The sequence below is a fragment of the Vulpes vulpes genome, chromosome 5, assembly GCF_048418805.1.
Source record: "Vulpes vulpes isolate BD-2025 chromosome 5, VulVul3, whole genome shotgun sequence".
Classification (NCBI taxonomy): Eukaryota; Metazoa; Chordata; class Mammalia; order Carnivora; family Canidae; genus Vulpes; species Vulpes vulpes.
Window position 1 is genome coordinate 73,537,497 of NC_132784.1, and position 20,808 is coordinate 73,558,304.

Genomic DNA, 20,808 nt, shown 5'->3' on the forward strand with positions numbered 1-20,808 from the left:
ACAACATTAGAGGTGAATAAATAATCAAATCAGAGATTGTCAGAGTGGATAAAAACAAAAATCAGCAACACAGATATGAACTGAACAGGTCAACTTAGATGTGGACTTTTTTAAAATAAATACAATACAGTACTATAAATGTATTTTCTCTTATGATTTTCTAAATACCATTTTCTTTTCTCTGGCTTATAAGAATACAGCATATAACACAATATGCAAAATAATGTGCTCATCGACTATGTTATTGGTAACACTTCTGGTCAACAGTAGGGTATTAGTAGCTATGTTTTTGGGTCGTCAAAAGTTATACATAGATTTTCAACTACATGGGGGTCAGATTCAAAGAAATAAATAGTTTGAAGTTTAAAAAGATGGAAAAATATATATCACACAACCAACAACCATTAAAGAGCTGGAGTAGCTATATTAATATAAGAAAAAATAGATTTAAAGACAATATTGCTAGAGACAGAGGAACATTTTATAATGATAAGAAAATAATTAATCAGGAAAGCATAACAATTATAAAAATATATGTACCTAATAACAAGGTCTCAAAATATATAAGGCAAAACCTAACAAAACTAAAAGAAGAAATACACAATTAATCAATAATAACTGGAAGTTTCAATACCTTGCTCTTACCAAAGGATGGGACAACTAGACCAAAAATCAGCAAGGATATATAAAACTTGAACAAGAGTATTAACCAAGCAGATCTCCCCAATACCACACTCCATGCAACAACAGAATATACATCTTCTCAAGCACACAGGTAATATTTACTAGGACAGACCATGTGCTAAGCCGTAAAACAAGTTTCCATAAATTTAAGATATTTAAATCACACACCACAGTGATATTAAATAAGAAATCAACAGAAGGAAATTTGGGAAATTCACAAATACATGGGGAACCCTGGGTGGTGCAGCGGTTTAGCGCCTGCCTTTGGCCCAGGGTGCGATCCTGGAGACCCGGGATCGAATCCCACGTTGGGCTCCCGGTGCATGGAGCCTGCTTCTCCCTCTGCCTATGTCTCTGCCTCTCTCTCTCTCTCTCTGTGTGACTATCATAAATAAATAAAAAATTTTTAAAAAATTTAAAAAAATTCACAAATACGTGAAAATTTAAGAACATCCTCCTAAATGTCTAGTGGGTCAAAGAAATCATAAGAGAAAAATTAGGATGACTGGGCACAAAGCCATCTATAGCTCAGGACACTTGACCAGGCCCCAATGACCTGTGTCAAGGAGGAAGAAAATCCTAACACTCCCCATTGATTTTAATCAAAACACTAAATTAAGTACATCAGGCCCACATCTGTTGGGAACAGATGCTCATTAGGATGAAAGTCAAAAGGATTAGGCAGGACATCTAATACTCTATTTTACAGGTCTCTATCTTACCCAGGTCTCCTTCCCTCAGAAGTTTTTTGTTCTTCCAGTAATTACTAGGAAGATGTCAAATGCCAGGACTTCTCATTTTACTTGTATGAGGCCTCAAACATGCAGAAAAATATTTTAAGCTTATGAACCTTTTGGCAGATACCCCCTACTTGAACTCTGGCAAAACATGGCACAGAAGATGATTATGAGTCAGGCAGACAAACCTAGTTTAAAGTTCTAGGTCTGCCTCTCACTGTGTTATATTGGGCAAGTGACCTGACTTCTCTGAATGTCAGTTTTCTTCCCCGTAGAACAGAAATGCACCATCTACTCCACAAGGTTGCTATAATGATTATAGAAGGTAATATATGGGAAAGCACTTAGGACAGCATGTGGCTCGTAGTAGGCAGTCATTAACTTTATGTCTTTTATTATCAGTGGCTGTTACTGCACAGAGCCAGAGCTGTCTACCAAAAAGTCAGCAGAGGGAGCTCCCCAGACTTCTGTGTGCTTCCCCCAAAATACACCTGGTAGAGTTGCAATAGCTTTAAATTTACTTATACCTTTTTAAGTATAGGTTTAGAATTTGTGTTGCTAAAGAAGGGGCATGATGTGCATTGATGGGTGACTAGAGGCCATCAGGAACCTAAAGAATTGTGCGGAAGGCACCAGATAAAGAAAGAGAGATGAAAATTAATAATCAAAACACTTCCTTGTAGTAGCTTCTGCTTTCTATTATCACTCTAAGGCTCATGTGGGAGGAAATGGGCAGAATGGATCATTTTTGTTGATGACTCTAAATGGCTTTGGCTATGGTTCACTGGAGACTCATTTGCCACCATAGTACTGGTCAGGCTTCCTATAACTGCAGGTGTGTGTATGCTTCATACCTGCAAAAAAGGCATTCACCTTTCAAAGGGTTTGGCTTTATGTTTGAAGCTAAGAACCAAAGAGCAAGATTGAGGTATGGTCAACCATGTAAACTTTGAGCTAAGCTATAGAGGATAGGAATCATGCCTCTTATTCATTTTGGTAGCCTAGAACAGCACCTGGTACATAGCTACAGAACAAATACCTGTTGAATATAATTGTTTTGAGACCATCACAACCTCATTCCAATCATACAAGTGAAATTGCCTTTCCAGGAAAACTGGGTGCTTACTGCTAACAGGCCAATTTGTCCTTCACTCCAAAAGCCGTTATTACAGGAGCTCTATTACATGATTGCAGTAAGTTTAATAAAAAGCAAAAATCTGCGTCAATGAAGGCTAGACGGCTCAGAGAAAGGGCTACTACATAATGATTTTCTTCAGCACACAGCACTGGGTCATAAAAGGCTATGTCTAGAAACCACTCAAAACAGAGGAATTAAGTAAGAAAAACCCTGAAAATCAAACAAGTTTCCTGGGAGCTCTTTTCCCTCTTCCTTAGATTAAGGTCCTAGAAGAAGCATGGCATTTTGATGCTTTGTCCTTTAAAATAACTGTAGGGAGGTAGACTAGGAAGCTTTGGAGTCCCACTGCCTAGTTCAGTTCTGGCTTCTCAACTTCTAGCTGTATCACTCTGGGCAAGTCAGCCTTCTGGGCTTTAGTTTCCTCCACTGTTAATTAGCTAATAGCACCTATCTCAGTATAACTGCAAGAAAGAAATTAAATAAAAGTGGAAAAGTATTTAAAATACTCCCTAATACACAGCAAGTGCTCAATAAATGTTAGGCTTTTTCTTTTTCTTTTTTGGTTGTTATTATTCTTGGAATTTTCTCAAGAGACAAATAATACGGCTGTCGACAGAAACTGGAGGGGCACCCAAACACAAGTCCCCCCCACTTCCTGAAAGTCTGCTTTACACCACTTCAGTTTTACAAAAGACCTACATTAGTACTTTGTTCTTGCTAACTGAAGGAAATCCAAAGAGGATTTTCACTTTCACGAAAAAAGGCAGTAAGTGAAAATAGCATTTAGCATCTGCTTTACAGTGAGCTGTTACAGAGGCAGCATGCACCCTGAGCATCAAGCTGTCATAGCTTTGAACTGTATCTGTCAGCACATCTGTGCTTTATCTCAATTTATTTCGTGCATCCATTAGCAAGATGTGTCCTAAGGTATCAGAGAAGCCTAAAAGAGGTTTTTTTTTTTTTTTGGGGGGGGGGGTTGGGTACACTAAAAATTTTTTCCATATAAATTAATGGTAACTGCTCCTTCGCGTTGCACCATTTTGGCTTGCAAAAGGTTTTCTAGGAACACTCTACTTTTGGACAGTAGAGGAAACCTGAATCTACAAATGATGAGGGCCTTTAAGAAAAGACCAATAGGTTCTCTGTAACACATATCTTAAGAAAACAGAAGAAACTAGTTTAATTGTGAATGGAAACCATCTGCTAATCTAACTCAAGAGTGAGGTTCTTGAGAGTCTAGATTTCCTCCCCCTTGAGATACTGCACATTCTTTGTTAGAGAACTTTTCTCAGTAGTTTTCATATCTGTTAACAACTACCTGCTGGAACATAACCTCTGTATTCAAAAGTATCTCTAAGTGAAAGGGGGCCTCTTGGGGGTCAGATCTCTCCTCATCAAGGAGGAAACAGGAAATGGTGGTATAGTTCTTAAATCTAAGGAGAAATAAATATACAGCCATTCCCAAGCAAAGCTAAATGCCAAGGAAACACAGATTTTCCAGCAGTAGAGGAACAGGAGGTGCTGTGTGGGGTGATGGAGGCAGATGTCTAGAACAAAGGGTGGAGTAGGGCTCTATAGTATTGCCTGGCAGCAAGCGATTATCTGTCAGTGAGGAGCTTCCACATGCCATCAGCCAAGCCACACAGAAACATCAAGCATGGAGACACACAGAGACATGGGGTCTGTTAACCCCCAAGGGCCAGATATCCTTAGACAAGGTTGTCAGGGGACCAAATGTAGTCTGCTTCCTCGCCAAGGCTGGACCTACAAAGAGTCCTGGTGGCTAGCAGAGAATCCCACTGAGGTTTCTGGGACTTCTAAGCCTTGATATTGGGTCAAGAATAGTCCTACCTAGGGGAGGCCAGATCCTGTGGCTCCAGCTGTCATAGTAGCTTGTTTAGAAATCACATTCTAAGGGATCCCTGGGTGGCTCAGTGGTTTAGCGCCTGCCTTTGGCCCAGAACATGATCCTGGAGTCCTGGGACTGAGTCCCACATTGGGCTCCCTACATGGAGCCTGCTTCTCCCTCTGCCTGTGTCTCTGCCTCATTCTCTCTCTCTCTCTCTCTCTCTCTCTCTCTCTCTCTCATGCATAAATAAATAAATAATAAATAAATCTTTTTAAACAAAGAAAAAAGAAATCACATTCTCCCAGGCTGACAGTGTTATTGCCTCACACAGATCCCTTCCTACCTTTAACCACCACATGGCCCAGATTTTCCAAAACATAATGTCTTTATGAAATTTTTAACAGACGCTTTACACACCTAAATGTGGTTTGATTTTTATACCTCTCATGCCTTCACATACATAAATTTAGAGGTTCACAGTGGAAGTGAGGGGATAGTGAAGGAAAGAGTGTGATGGGGAAATAATCTTTGTCAGGAAAAAACAGGATTCTGCTTTGTTTCCTCCTCTAGACATTGCCCAGAAGCAGCAGCACATACTATAAGAGCCTGCTAACATCATGTATCTTAACCCAAAAACACTGGTCACTGAGCGATTCAGCCACCATAAAACTGTCTCAGATGGGCTTGTCCAGCCCATTTTTTGTCTCTGAGATTTCTGAGCCAGCTCTATGGGTCTCTTCTCCTCCTCCTTCCCTGGAAGATTCCACAGTGCCTGGAAACTCCATCTGCTGGCAGATGAGTGAAGGGCTGAAGAGGTGTGCGTTAAGCTCCTAATTAAATCACAGGATCTGGTTTATGAGTATCTCACCAACCAAAACATGAACAAGACACCTTTATCATTCGATTAAAAGCATAGCCAGAATCTAATTGCTAGATTAACAAACAAACAGTTTAAACAATTTTTTTTAAAAAAAAAGATGTTTGAAGAAAGTGGGAATGGGCAAGATAAACAGCTTTGCTCCATTCTGGTTTCCTGCCTTTAAGTAAAGAACTGAGTACAAGACCTCAAACAGTTTTCAGCCAGATGCCAAGATGCCATCACATCAACATAGGTAAAGAAGGGGAAAGCTTTACCTGGCTCCATGCCCCTTCAAATTTTCAAAATCCAAAGAAACATTTCCTTACCTGCCAGGACCCTGTTAACAGAGGAGTGAGTAGCCAAGCCAGGCTGTCCACGTTCGTGAAAAATCCCCGCATAAGGCAAGTACTCAGGCAGCAAGAAACGCCTACAAGAAGGAATCACATGTGAAAAGCCTATAAAAGACCACCATAAAACAAAGGAGATATACTATCCACCTACCCCCAACAATCAAGGCTAAGGGATCTACTAAACCTAGGAATCCACAAAAGCTCAGCACAGAGTAAAAATGCCTGGGATTTGTCCTTCTGCAAACTATATCTCCTTCCTGATTTTTTTCTTCTGCAGTTTTGCAGGGTTTCTAACCTTGAATAGGATACTCCCAAGGCCACTTTTATATCTTTTTGTTGTGGCCAATCATCTCCTGTCAAGTCTTTAGACGGCAGGGCTGGATTATAGGCTCACTAGGAAATAACTCCAGATATGAAATCCAAAGTCCAGAAAGAGGTTTAAAAGTGAAATCCCGCTCTCATAAAGGCTCCTTCATAAAGGCTGACTACTCAGTTCTTACCTTGGAACGAAGCGTCCAAGCGAAGGTGCAGACATCCGGGCATTGCGTGGAGCTCGGTGCCTAGATCTGTCACCATTGTCCCTGGAGAAAACAAAGACTACATATAAAAGAGTCACTAAAGCAGAACCAGTCACCGGCCCAAAAGGCAAATATTTCCCAAACAAAATTCCTACACTCAGGTGAAGATCCCAGAGAAATTAATCATCTGGTTGCTTACTAATTTGGATGGCACATTAATATACTACATTTCTAGGGTACCTCAACTAAAAGATTTATGAGCATTTTCTGACAGTTTGGTAAAAAGGAGGAACATTTTCATGAGTTAATGTGATCTTTGAACCCTGTATCACCTGAAACTAAAGCCAAGTTTAGATCTTCCAAGGGACCTGGAATGGAAATACATAAACTTCTTTTTCTAGATTGAAAGATACAGAGAAACTTTAGCTTTGGGCTATCTTGAAGGACGAAAAATTCCCCCATCCATTTCATTCAGCAAATGGTTATCTCTAAATGAATCTGTTTAGGTCTTTGGTGTGGGAAAAAAAAATCACTCATGAAAAGTGAAAGAAAAACAACACAAGAGAAAGACTAGGCAGTCCATTTTTTTAGAGCCTGTAAAATTGGCAATGATGAAGAGTATCAGAAAATGCAATCCCAAACATTTGAGTAAAAAGAAAAAAGTCTAGGTGTTTTCTTTATGGTCTGTTAGAGCAATAGTAATAACCACCACTTATTAAATATCTACTAAGTTCTAATATAAAGGTTGTTAACATGTTATTCTACTTAATCCTTCTAACTATCCCATTCGCTTTTAGATATAGAAACTAAAGGGCAGGGAACCCTGGGTGGCGCAGCGGTTTGACGCCTGCCTTTGGCCCAGGGCGCGATCCTGGAGACCCAGGATCGAATCCCACGTCGGGCTCCCGGTGCATGGAGCCTGCTTCTCCCTCTGCCTATGTCTCTGCCTCTCTCTCTCTCTCTGTGTGTGTGACTATCATAAAAAAAAAAAAAAAAAAAAAAGAAGAAACTAAAGGGCAGCCACAGTGGCCCAGCGGTTTAGCGCCACCTTCAGCCCAGGGTGTGATCCTGGAGACCCAGGATGGAGTCCCACTCCCTGCACGGAGCCTGCTTCTCCCTCTGCCTGTCTCTCTCTCTCTCTCTCTCTCTGTCATGAATAAATAAATTAAAAATCTTAAAAAAAAAAAAAGTACACCGATATGGAAACTAAGGACCAGAAAGGCAAATGCCCAAGGTCACACAACTGGTAAGTGGCTGAGGCAGCATTCAAAGAGCATCTATTTGATTCTGAAGCCCTTGCTCTTTCCACTATACTTCACTGCCTCCTACAAGAAAACAGGGACTTCACATGGCTTAGTTTCTAATGCATCAAAGGAAAAATAAGCCAAAGGGCATCGGCTGGACAGTGCAGTAAATTAGCTGCTTAACCAACTCTATAAAATAAATAAACCTCTAAAAGCTTGATTTGATATTTTTTTCCTAAATTCTCCCTTTGGATTATCTTCAACTTAATGAGATCATCTTCGAACTGGCCCTCGAACCAAAGTTAAGACAATACTTTAGCTTTCAAATGGACCACTGGGAGCTTTACAAGCCAGAAATGAAAGCTAGGAAGGTTTTTATATCTTGGTGGGATTGGATGCTGTGCATTAACAAAGGAATCAATATCAGGGATATTGGAAGCTGATCCATTAAAAGTCAGTACTGCTCTTTATTTTCCCAAAAGAGAAGGTATACTATTGTTTTCCTTAACATATCATATCCCTTTGACTTGAAACTCTACAGATGAAGGGAGAGGCAAGGGGCTGGGGGAGGGAGACAAACAGACAGACACTACATGGAAAGTAAAAAGGTTATTAAAAAGAACAGTTAAATCAGAAGTTCCTGACCAGTGGATTGCAGCTCTCAGAAGCACACAAATCATTTTAAGATCTCAGCAGCCACAGACACACAGGAAAAGAAAAATATTAAGATAGTTCTCAAATTAAGCATATTATTATTTTTCAAATATATGAAGCTTCAAATTTTGATCAAAGTACCAATTCACTTAAAAGTACAAATGAGGGGATCCCTGGGTGGCTCAGCAGTTTAGCGCTTGCCTTTGGCCTGAGGCGTGATCCTGGAGCCCCGGGATCGAGTCCCATGTCGGGCTCCCGGCATGGAGCCTGCTTCTCCTTCCGCCTGTGTCTCTGCCGCCCCCGCCCCTCTTTCTACGTCTATTATAAATGAATAAATAAAATCTTAAAAAAAAAAAAGTACAAATGAGGGGCACCTGGGTAGCTCAACTGATTGAGCATCCAACTCTTGATTTTGTCTCAGGTCGTGATCTCAGGGTCGTGAGATCAAGCCCCAAGTCACACTTCCAGCTGAGTGGGGAGTCTGCCTGAGATTCTCTCCCTCCTCTCCCTCTGTCCCTCCTCAGGCTCACTCATGTTCTCTCTCTCTCTCAAATAAATAGATCTTAAAAAAAAGTACAAATGAATTGATGACAGCTTTCCATATCAGCATATTTTACTTATCAACGGGCACTAAAAGAATAGTTAACTATCATGAGGAAGTTAGAAAACATTTTGAAATTAAAAAGGGCCCTAAGCTTCAAAAAGGTTAAAAACTAAGCCAGAGAAAGGAGCACCATGGGATAAATGCAAGTACTATTCCATAGCTCTGAGAGCAAGAGCTGGCCTTCCCAGAATCAGTCACACTGTGGAGCTGACAACTGGTTTCTCCAAGGTCCAAAGACCCCTTTTCTCCTGGACAATAAACAGTACTCCATCTGGTGTCAGCAGGGCTGAAGAGCAGGGAAGGAGAAGCCAGTGCACTAGATCATACTGATTAGCAGTTGCCAGTGCTCAAAGAGGGCACAGAGCTTGGTGAAATGACATAAGGAGACAATTTAGAAAAACGGACAAAGACATTAGAGCTGGGGGAAAATCTGGGCTCCTTCGACATACTTCACAAGCCTCTTTTCATTATTATTATTTTTAAAAATATTTTATTTATTTATTCATGAGAGACACAGACTGAGAAAGAGAGAGAGAGAGGCAGAGACACAGGCAGAGAGAGAAGCAGGCCCCATGCAGAGAGCCCAACATGGGACTCGATCCTGGGATCCCAGGATCACGCCCCGGGTCCAAGGTAGGCGCCAAACCGCTGAGCCACCCAGGGATCCCCCCTCTTTTCATTATTATTAAAACTGACAATCAACTCCTTCCCTCCTTCCTTCCATTCTTTCTTTCTTTCTTTCTTTTCTTTTCTTTTTAGAGAGAGTGCACAAGCAGGGGTGGGGTGGGGGAGGGGGAGGGGGGAGGGGGAGAGAGAGAGAGAGAGAGAGAGAGAATCTTTAGCACAGAGCCCAACTCGGGGCTTGATCTCACGACCCTGAGATCATGATCTGAGCTGAAATCAAGAGTTGTACACTTAATTGACGAAACCACCCAGGCTCCCCTAACCAACTCCTTTCTGATTCAGTTTCTCCTTCCATTTGAAAAAGGGAGGTAGGACAAAAAACATGGGCAGAGATAATGGCTTTACAGTACTTAGAGATTAATGGGGGATATATAGGAAAATACAAATGAGATCAGCTGGCTCAAACACAAAGTCTCAGACTGATGGTCACATTCAGCACCATGAAAGACATATACACTAAGTGAATAGACATGCACCTGCTGGCCCTCACCCTTAACATCTTGACTAAGGATGGAGAAGTAGGAACTAAATGGCATCTCAATAAAATGTAGAAAAGACTTCAAATTAAAAGCATTTAGAACTCTAGCACAGAAAGAGAAGAATAAGCGCACGGGCCTCAAAACAATTAGAAAACTGTGGAATGCGGTGAACACACAGTGAGATGCTGCCTAGGAGAGACAACAAAGAACAGCTAGGAGAAAAGAGCTCAAATGCTGTTCCAGGAAAAACCCTGTAAACAAGAATGGGAAAGGTGGCAAAGGCCAGAACATTTGACTGCAGGACAAGTGAGCAAGGAGATGGATAAAGGCTCTGTGCATTAGTACTGACCACAAAAATCCCTAACTGAAGCGTGTCTCTAAGTAGACTAGAGGCAAAAAGAGCAACTCATGACCCTAGATTCTGTGGTCTTGAAAGAAGGGAGGATTCAGAAGTAAGGAGTTGGGCCACAGAAACCAAATTCAGGTCACAGAATATCTGCAGTGGTGATAGGAAATGGAAGAAGGGGAGAGGGAAACTGCTAAGAGTTCCAAGAAAAGGGCAAAGGACTTAAAAATACTTAAAACAATGCCATATTTACAAAGCCATACAGACTCTGTCACTCACTCTGGTGCAGATATAAGATCAATGTTACTCGAGGCTGCCTAAGCCAAAGTGAGTGAGGCAGAGACTGAAATCTGAATGACCAGAGGCTGTCTGCCAGATGAAGAGAGGGTAAAGGCAGCCCTAGGCAGACCATTTACCTTAGGGTTGGTGGAGGGAGCTATGCACGCATACACGCACGCACGCACAGGGGCCTAAATGTAACACAGCCTTATGCCCTCTCCCAAGGGGACCTGGAAAAAAACAAACCAACCAACCAAGCCAGTAAAGAACAGAATATGCAAATATACTGGTACTGTTCCTCCCTCACAGGAGGACTCTTTGTCACCAGAATGCTTTTCAGGGAAACACCAGAGAAATCCTCATCAATTTCATCAGCTAGAAGCTGCCTTTAAGCCAGCAGGACAGAAGCTGGTGGAGTTATTAATGGCTGTTCCAGTTGTTGAATTCTGTGCATCTCTGATTAACTCTCAGAGGGGTATTTGGGAAGGAGAGGGAGGAAAAAATAAGATTTTCTTATACTAGATTTTATATGGAAAAAAACACCCTTCAAACAATAAGGCACCCAAGACGAATGTTAAATACAAGAAAATGCATCTCTGGAACAAGGGAGAGACACACAGCAGCAACTCTTGCTAAATGCCTGGGATTAATTGCCTCAAAGAGAGGCCGTAATTTAAAGGAATGAAAAACACACCTAGAGACTGCTGTCTGAAGTCCTGACCAGACAGTCAGGTTGTCATTACTCCTCATGACAAACAGCTCTGCCTCAGGTCTTTATAAATGAAGCTCTTGCAGCAAAAAGCTCAAAAGGCCATTGTCCTCTTGACAATACACAGTTGACTCTGCTGAAAATTAGACTATTAAAAAAAATAAGTGTTTCCCTTTGCTCTTCTGTTTTTACTCAATCTCCAGACAATAGAAGGCCTAGCTGGTATTCCTCTCCCTGGATGGCACAAGTCCTTTCCTTAACCCTAGTACTCATAGTAAGAAACCGAGGCCCCTGTCTTTACTGTCAAGGATCATGCGCACGTGTAAGGGCTTAGATTTCTGGGAGGAAGGGAGAGGGCCCTCAGGTGTCATTCACAGGGGATACATAGGAGCACAAACTTTTGGAACTGTGGAGCCTTAACTTTCCCTAAGGAGCAGTAATATAACAGATAATTACTGTTTACAAATTCCTCTCCACCTTTAGTCTAATTTCTAGCCTAATTTCATCTGCATACACTCCATATTCCTATTGGACATTTTATGTTAAAAAAAAAAATCTCTAAGTGGTTATGTCTTACTCCCCCTACCTCCTGAGCTGCTTAATTCTTTCATTCTGTGTTTTCCCATACTATACCCAAGGACGATCCACATATATTCCCTTTTCTTTCTCTTCTAGTATTCCCCATAATAAATATTCATATGTATTTTACTGGCCCAGAAAGAATGCTAATTCTGAAGTTACCAAGCAATAGGCTCAAAACCTTCAGGTAAGAGCTAGAATTCAGGTAGGCATATATTTAGAAATAGGTTGGGGCTCTTCTGGTGCCAGATATCCTGTTCCTAATCCTCAGGAAGGCTCTCCCCTTTTCTGAGACTTTTCATTATTCTGCCTCTGCTGAACATGAGGGAAGTCCATCTAAGGTAGTCAGCTCCCACAAAGATCTGAGTGCTTCAGGGTTAAACTGCAGATATTATCCCCTCTGATTTTACAGATCAGACGCTGAGGCCTAGGGTGGATAAGGGACTTGCCCAAAATCAAAGGACAAATTTTGACTCAGCCAAAACCAGAACCCAGGGCCAATCTCTAGACAAGAGTTGTCAAGCTATAGGGACAGTGGTCACTGACAAGTGATCCCAGTTCCCACCTGCTCCCACAGCTGCTCTAGGAGTCACTTACTCTTTTACCTACTTAGTTCAAAACTGGCTCAAGTAGGAATCAAAAAGGACTCGGGCAATATTTTGTTTGGGAAGCAGGAAGTCAGGCAACTGAGCTAATTTCTCAGGAACGTCCACAAACGTTCAGGCCCCATTCTTAGAAAACACCAGGCCTCATACACACCCAACATGTAAGGTCCAGTCCTCAAATGTTCTCTCCTGTATTTCACCCACTGTTTCCTAACTGGTTTTCCTAAACCAGGCTGTACAGTTGCCACTTTAGGTCACCCTAGCCAATGCTGTCAGAAGTAGCCGTCTCAAACAGGTCTTCAGTAATGGCTGCCCCCAGATAAAAATAAAGTCCAAACTTCTTGGTCAAGCATTCCAGGCCCTCAGTTCAGGCCTTTTCCATCTTCTCTTTCGTATTACAAATACTCTATAACTCTAGCCACAGATTTATTCAGGGTCCTTTGAATAAACCCTGTAAATCTTCTGTCTCTGGGCTTTTGCTTAGCTAAGTCCTTTTGAATCTCCTAGAATCTCCTTCCCTACCCTCATCCTCCACATCAATTCATCAAAGTCCTACATAGTCTGTCCACCCAGCTGAAACGCTGGGAGCCTCCTCACATCTCCCCAAATACCCTCTTCCCTTCATAGAATGCTGCTCTGTATTTTAGTGTTACCTTATTATAGTCTGTCTAATAAGTTACTATGTAAAAATCTGCTCATGTTATTTCATTACCTAAAACTCTTCAATGACTTCCTTTTACCTAAAGGATAAAGTTCACCTCCTTTGTAAGATACACAAGACTCTCCAAAGATGTGGTGTTACCCTAACTCTTGGGGCTCATCTCTTGCCACATAACTTGGACTTTAGAATCTAGACAAACTTATCAACAAGGGAATTCTGAAATACTTCATGTTTCTATGACTGTACATTTATTTGCCTTTCTCCCAAGAATATCTAGAAGTGACAGTCCTATTTTAAGACATATAACTTTCTCTTTTATAAACCGACCTTGTAAAAAAAACAATCAACCACTATGGAAATCAAGTAAGTGAAATTATTTAAAAGTCTCTGGTAAAAAAGAAGAGAACAGTTTCTCATCTCATCCCACTGTAGGAACTACTTCTATTCCTCTATGCCTGATTCCTGACTGTTCTAGCAAGTTCCAATCTATAAAGAGAAAAACTTTAAAGTGTGTTTCCTTAGAATTTCTCTTGTATTTCTAGTATCAAAGAGTCTATGGTTTGTAAGTTAAAGGAAGGAACAAAGGCAACTCCTCTTCAAAATGAAGTAGACAGAACACTCTCTAAAGATTTACCCTTCCCTTTCTTGGCTACAGTTACGTATCTGTTATTAGTAGTCACCAACTCCCACAGGAGTCCTGGAAATTCTGGGCACAGAAAAGAGAGCAGGAGCAAGGAGTCCTACTACCAAGGACACGTAGCTTCACTCTATTGGAATTTCTAGCCACGAGAACTTAAAGTATATGAATCTCACAAAGTTGCTAGGATTTCACCTTTACACAGATGATAATAGTAATATTATTTGGTTTTTAATGTATTTTCTTTGCCATAGCTCAATTAAATTTCAGTTATAGCAAAAGGACAGGCAAAGAATATTAAATTCTGAACTAAAGGCAAGCAACTTCTCTTATGCCAACCCAATCAGATGGCAGAGCTGAGTGACAGCCTTCAGAACTCTCAGCTACATCACATATCAAAAAGACCTTTAACAACTTCCTTGCCAGAAGATGTCTGGGGACAGGGACCATAAAAGGAGAAGCTCTTTCTGCATTAGGCTGTATATGTGTATGTGTACTGCCAGAACAATTCATGCCAAACTAAGGAACTAGAATCCATTTCTGGCACCTAGAAATGATTGTCATACCGCGAAACATTTTTGCTTATTTGGTCACAATACACATTTCTGGGTAAAAATTCAAATACAACCAGATAAATTAGAAGAATGAAGAGAACAAATGTAATAGACCTGAAGTGACTTCATTGTAAGGCTGAAGGACTAGAGTCCTCACTGTGATGTTCTTCCAAAGGAAGCCCAGTGTCACAACGGTAAATGAAGAACTTGCTCTCTTCTGTGCTGGCAACAATTTTAAGAAGTGAATATAATTCCCCTGCAGCTGGTATGTATGGTGTAGATATTTGTGACTGATCCAATCTGAAGCTTCTAGTTCTGTCATTGGCTCAGGATATTCTTTGCCTTAGAAGGTAAAGCAGTTACAAAAAGACACAAGAAGGGCAAGAATAAGCTGGGGATGATTCTGGGATTCTAATTACATTTAGAATAAGAGATAACATGAGGAAGGAGCTGAGGATAACAGAAACAATAGACATATGCCACTTCTTATGCAGGCCTTAACAACTAGTAGGACAGGGCACTTCACCACAGTGCTTCATAAAAGCCACCCTCTTTCCAAAGTGATGGTGAAAATTAAAATGGCAATTATGCTTATTTGCTTTCTACATTGTAGCGGGTGGTCTGGGCTCAAAAGCAGGCAGACAGCAATGTCAGGGGCAGCCACACCTTTAGTCTGCTTGTGAATATCTTTATGCAAAGACAGATGCTGAAGGCTTCAGGACAGACCTTCTGACAGCAGGTTTCTGGATGTCCTGCTTGTGCATTTTGATAAACACAGGGACCCTGCAGTCTCAATCCTGGCTGCAGACAGAGATGAATGGCAGGAGAAGATGCCTGCCTGGGTAGATGGTCATTAATCCAGACCACAAAAGAAGAGAAAATTTAACCTGATGCTGACCAACATTCAAAGCTATCCTCCATATAGATAAATCTAGAGTGTTCTTCCACAGCAAATTCAGGGAGCAAGAGCTCAAATGTGGTTCTACATCATTTATAGGGTTTTTATTTACTTATTTTTATTTTTTTAAGATTTTATTTATTTATTAATGAGAGAGAGAGAGAGAGAGAGAGCGCGCGCACGAGAGCGGCAGAGACATAGGCAGAGGGAGAAGCAGGCTCCATACAAGGAGCCCGAACAAGGGACTCGATCCTGGGTCTCCAGGATCAGGCCCTGGGCTGAAGGCGGTGCTAAATCACTGAGCCACCGGGGCTGCCCTATTTACTTATTTTTAAAGATCTATTTATCTGAGAGAGAGAGAGAGAGCGCGCGAGCGCTCACATGCTGTGGGGGAGGTATGGGGGGGGTTGAGGGAGGAGAATCTCAAGTAGACTCCCAGCTGAGCACAGAGCCTGATGCGGGGCTCCATCTCATGACCCTGAGATCACGACCTGAGCCAAAATCAAGAGTCAGATGTTGAGGTGCCTGGGTGGTTCAGTCAGTTAAGCATCTGGTTTCGGCTCAGGTCATCATCTCAGTATCCTGGGATTGAGTCCTGCATCAGGCTCTCTGCTTGTGGGGAGGCTGCTTCTCCCCCTCCTCCCCACTCATGCTCTATCTCACTATCTCATTCTCTTTCTTTCTCTCTCAAATAATTAAATAAAATCTTTTTTTTTTAAAGAGTCAGATGCTTCACCAACTGAGCCATCCAGGCACCCCCAATTTTAAGGTTTTTAAATCTACAGGACAAAAAAATGAGACACTAAGTATGTTTGTTCCTGTTCTCAAATCTCAGACATGTCCAATCTTAGTTGTCTCTGTATCCTCATTAAAAAAATACTACGATGGAGTAAATATCTCATTGGGTTACTGTAAGGACTGAACAAGATTTTAAAATATATATATAAAGTATATTAATATATTTATATATACTACAAATGTTTTATATGTTGTAAATTAGTATACACATGAAAAATATTACTATAGCTGATATTTTTCATTCAGCTGGATGATGGGAAAGAACCAAAAAAAAGATGGGATCTGGGGACTCTGCACACCTGGTTGCAATAAGGTAGAGAATGGCAAAATGACCCCTAGTTTAGTAAATGGGAAGAGCTGAAGATGTCAAAGTGGGATGGCAAAGGCAGGAGGAGCACGGTGCACTGTGAAGGTGAGGACACCAGTAGAACAGTCTCTCTTAATGGCACGCTAAGTGTTAGGAGAGTTCAGGCCCTGTCTAACTTACCTGCTTCTCTGTACTTGAAAGAACTGTAAATTATGACTATACAAGCTTCTGACTTTCCTTCTAGTTATCAAAGCTAAGGAAAAGGACTGGGGCAGAGAAATTAAAACGGGCTGGTACATTCCCTCATTTCTCACTCACTCCCTCCTCAGAGAACCTAGAAATTAAAAGGAGCAACCACAAACAATGCTCAGTTTACAACAGCAGGGAGGAGGGCAGGGAAAGAGACAGGAAAAAACGAACAGATAGTAACTCAGCATCAACCAGCGAGCAACTTCCTTCACTAGGAGACCTGGACTACTAATACTAACACTGAAGTGACTAATCCATAGCTATTAAAAAAAGATTACAATCTGCATCAGCCCAAAAAGAAGGGCAAACACCCTGTGAGAGACTTCTGGAGAGGCATAAGAGAAATCAGCCTCATTCCTAACCAGGGAACAACAGAAGACCCCCAGGGAGTAACAATGGTAAGTCAGCACAGGAAAGGTGAAGAAGGCAATGCAAATTCAGGTCGTGCTGAAGCCAGGAGGGAGGTGAGAGCACAGGTGGGCTGTGGGGAGCACAAAGAGGAGGCAGTCTGACACAGGAAAATCGAGGGGGAAGGAAGGGGAGAGGGAGGAGGTGGTAGCAGAAGAAAGAGAAGGTAAGATGAGAACAGAACATTTTAAACTAACCCAGAACTCCATTGTGAAGGACAAGTCACGAGGCAAGATACAGCTCAAAGGCATCAGCCCCACGTTTCACCACTGCAAAGAGATAACACAGCCTTCCAAACCCGCATGGAGGGAGGCTATGCAATTTGCACTGACTCCCAGATCTCCCTTGGATTACTGAGGCTTTTCAGCGGTACTAAGTCCCAGCAGCCTAGGCATGTACTTGAAACTGATTCTCTCAATAGACCCGGTGCTGGAAAAATCATCGTAACCCGCAGGGGAATATATTTCACTACTGGTGTCTGTCCAGCTAAGAGAGTGGTGACTCTGCCCTCATGGCCATTATAGGCATCCACCATCCCCTAGAATGGACTGAAGGGAGAATGACACGTGCTGGGAGCCAGAGGGCAGCCAATGAGAGAGGACCTGCACCCCTGCTCCCCAGGCCACCACAGCTGCTTCAGGGCATCCCTGCATTTCTTTCACATTTACATCCTCCCCAGACAAATGAACCGCCCGTTCAGTCTGCCTTCTGCTTCCAAGTACACAATTGCTAGTGTGTTTAAGAATCATATCAGGAAGGCAAATTGGTATAAAGCTTGTTTCCACCTTCTTAGCCATCTTTAGCAGAGAGATTTCTCCAAGGCATCTTAAAGCTCTTTTGCAAGGTGGCTCTTGGGGAACTATCCATTCAGCTCACGGAAGAGGAAGGTAGACAGGAGGCAAGAACTCTTAACATCTCAGACCTGACCAGGCTATGTCTAGATGGAGCAGGGGGAAAAAAGGAAAATGACTGACGAGCTGTCCTATTCTAATACAAAGGAGGAAAAAATAATGTTTAACCACCTCCCTCCCCCCCTCCCTCCCTCTCTCTCTTCCTCTCTCATTCGTTCTGCATGTTTGAGAATATCAAAATATAGGAATCAAAACAAGAGCCAAATGTCCAATTTGATGCAAGCCAGGAAAGCTTTCAGAATGGAAAGAAACACAATGAATTGCTAGAAAGGTCAGGAGCAACAGGTCAGAGAGTTCAAATACAGCAGTAAGACGGAGGTGTTTGACCCTATGCGTGGGGCTGACCCTGCTCCTTTAGCTCACCCCTGCCCTTTAATCAAACCACTCAACAACCCCAGAAGAGCAAGGAATTACCTCTTAAGCCACCACATTAACTTGACAGGCAACTCTCAAAGGATCTTTATCGGAGAGATGGGGAGAAGGAGAAAGTTTAGGCAATGGTATAGGACTTCAAAGAATTAGTGTGATTCAAGGGTACTAAGAGGAACTGTCTTCAGGGAAATCGGAGTATTCTTAGGATGTCTAATCTTGCTACCTACTATGCTTCAGAGAAAAAATAACAACAGTCCTGTCTCCCTGATGCTATGAAGAAAGATCACAAGAAGCACTTCCACAGCCACTGTTCACGCAAAGGGGAAATAAAAGTGCTGCCTATGGAGCAGCAGTCATCTTCTCCAGCCTGGCCTGGGGCCAATGGGCTGTCTCCCCACAGGCTCTGGTGAATCAGCAGCACAACTGCCAGAGCGGGGTGGGGAGGGGTAGGGGGATGGGGTAGGGCTGTGCATCTTAACCCCCTTTCCCTCAACCCATCCTATTACTCATAAATAGTAACTTAGGGGGTTGGAGCAAAAATGTCAACCACTGCTGCTTGGACAGTGGTCAACTTGGAAGCACACACAGGTCGGAAGGACAGGGAAGAAAGCAAGCTGAGGAGGTACTTACTCAAAGTCCTCAAACTCCAAGTCGGTTCCCTCTACTGATGGGCCCTGGTTGTCTGAGGAAGAGGAGGAGGTGGAAGAACGGAGACGGTTCTGCTGATAGCGCATGGAGCGCTGGCGAATACTGTCTCTCCGTGAGAGATACTGGATCATCCTCTGGGCGTAGTATGCAGCAGGAGATAATCTGAGAGAGACAGAGATGGACAAACACAAACTAGCACTAATGTGGGGAATACTTTGGAAGACAGTAAATCCAGCTCTCCCATGGCATCTCCCTGCTGAGGCGAACTCCGGAGACATGAAAAATAAAGGGCGTTTAACTCACCAGGAGGTCTGTACTGCATAGTACGTTTATCAGACTACCACCAGTGTTTCTGTTCCGAGAGAAGGCAAAGAGGCTGTTTCATCAGTCATCATCTGCTCAACAGCTGCCCCCTCCCAAGGGGATAACACTGAACCTCCCTTTTTTGTTTCTTAAGGGACCCTCCATAGCTTCTCAGGGTACCCTTCACACAGATTCACAGTCTTCTTCAATCATCCATACTCAAAATATAATAAAAAGGGACCACAGCAATCATCTATAGGCCAGCCCTTCTTTCATTTTATAGAGAACAGAGGCCAGGAGAGGGCAAACCAGACATGACTAAAGAAGGTACCATCTTCACCGGGATGTCCTTCTTCTCCAACAAATCCACACAGCTAGCTCCAGATTTGTCCTCATTCCCTAAAATGAGCTCTTGGAACCTCTCAGCTCTATGGATTATTCATAGGTATTTGTAACAGAGAAAATATTCAGCATCGAAAAATAGTAAAATATATGCAGGAAAACAAAACCTAACAGGGAAAAAAAGATTTTCTATTTCTTACAATAGAGCATCAGAGGCTACATGGGCACTAAGCAATGTACAAGACAACAATTATTCTTCTTTCTTCTCCCTTACCATGGCTACTCTCAGTGGATAATTAGTCTAGACCTCTATTCTTCCAGCTGGGGCTTAGTGTCTTCATACTCCATGAAAACATCTAGTGTCTCATACAATTCACCACATCCCCTTCTTTCTCAAGTTTTTCCTCCATCTTTCACAACACTGCTACATAATAAGAAAGAGAAGAATAATAGAAAAACGTTTTACATGATCATATTAAGTGAATTCCTAAGAAATTTCCAGACTTAAAACTTGCCTGAGGCACACACTTTAACTCAACAATTCCACTAGGAATTTTATCATACAGAAAAACACAAGGATACAAAGATATATATATATATATATCTGTATATGTTGTTAGCATTAGTGAAAAACAGGGAAATGTCCCAAATGCCCAGCAACAGAATAAATAAACTATATATGTACAAAGAAACACTACGTTGCTATTAAAAAGAGTAAGTCATCCCTATAAACACACAAGAAAAACTCTGAAACAAAAATTTAAGTGGGAGAAAAACTGAAGAATGGTATGCGTATGCTAATACATATATAAACATATATATTTCTGCAATTAGAACAAAAAACTAAAAGGAAACACAATAATCCTATTGAGGATTCCTGAGAATCCTAACTTCTATAACATCTGAATACAAAAGGGAAAAAGCATATAAATATACATTTTTTTAATGGAAATCTGGAAAAACTGATTGAGAATGGAAATAGAAGTTATATCCAGTGATTGGAAAAGCATTTACAAAATCTTGCTGCCTGACCTTTCATTACCCCTGGATAGTTTCTGGGAAAATCCTCAGTAAATCTACTGACTCAGGCCAAAGAGATTCTGCAGTCATTTACTACACGAACTAAGGCTACCTCTGAAATACCAGTCATCAGAGGTGGTATCCTTCTGGCCAATCATCAAATGGAATTCCTAAGCAGATCAAATGACAATCTTTGGAATTCAAAAGTCCTTGTTATAGAATAATATACTGTGTCTGGCATTCCTGAATCCAAATTATACAGCAGGCGGGCATGGGATAAACAAATGCCTTGGCCAAGATGATCGGAGTACAAGGGCTATTTCTTAAAAGTCTCAATGTGTGGAGCTTCCATTATCCATTTGGCTCCCTGTTGCCATGCATT

General features: G+C 41.8%; 1 protein-coding gene across 13 annotated transcripts in view; it reads right to left on the reverse strand.

The window, feature by feature from the left end:
* Positions 1 to 20,808, reverse strand: part of AMBRA1 (autophagy and beclin 1 regulator 1) — a 171,862-nt gene that overhangs the window by 84,601 nt on the left and 66,453 nt on the right. For 9 of the 13 annotated variants that reach the window (XR_012001887.1, XM_026004096.2, XM_026004093.2 and 6 more), the window contains 3 exons: positions 18,744 to 18,923; positions 6,118 to 6,198; positions 5,594 to 5,694 (listed from right to left, as the gene is read on the reverse strand). Coding sequence is in view for 12 of the 13 variants with exons in the window: in XM_026004096.2 (XP_025859881.1) it covers positions 5,594 to 5,694; positions 6,118 to 6,198; positions 18,744 to 18,923 (362 nt within the window). In the remaining variant the exon portion in view is untranslated. The remainder of the gene's footprint in view (positions 1 to 5,593; positions 5,695 to 6,117; positions 6,199 to 18,743; positions 18,924 to 20,808) is intronic. The other 4 variants (XM_072760304.1, XM_026004094.2, XM_072760301.1 and 1 more) reach the window with 1 other exon arrangement.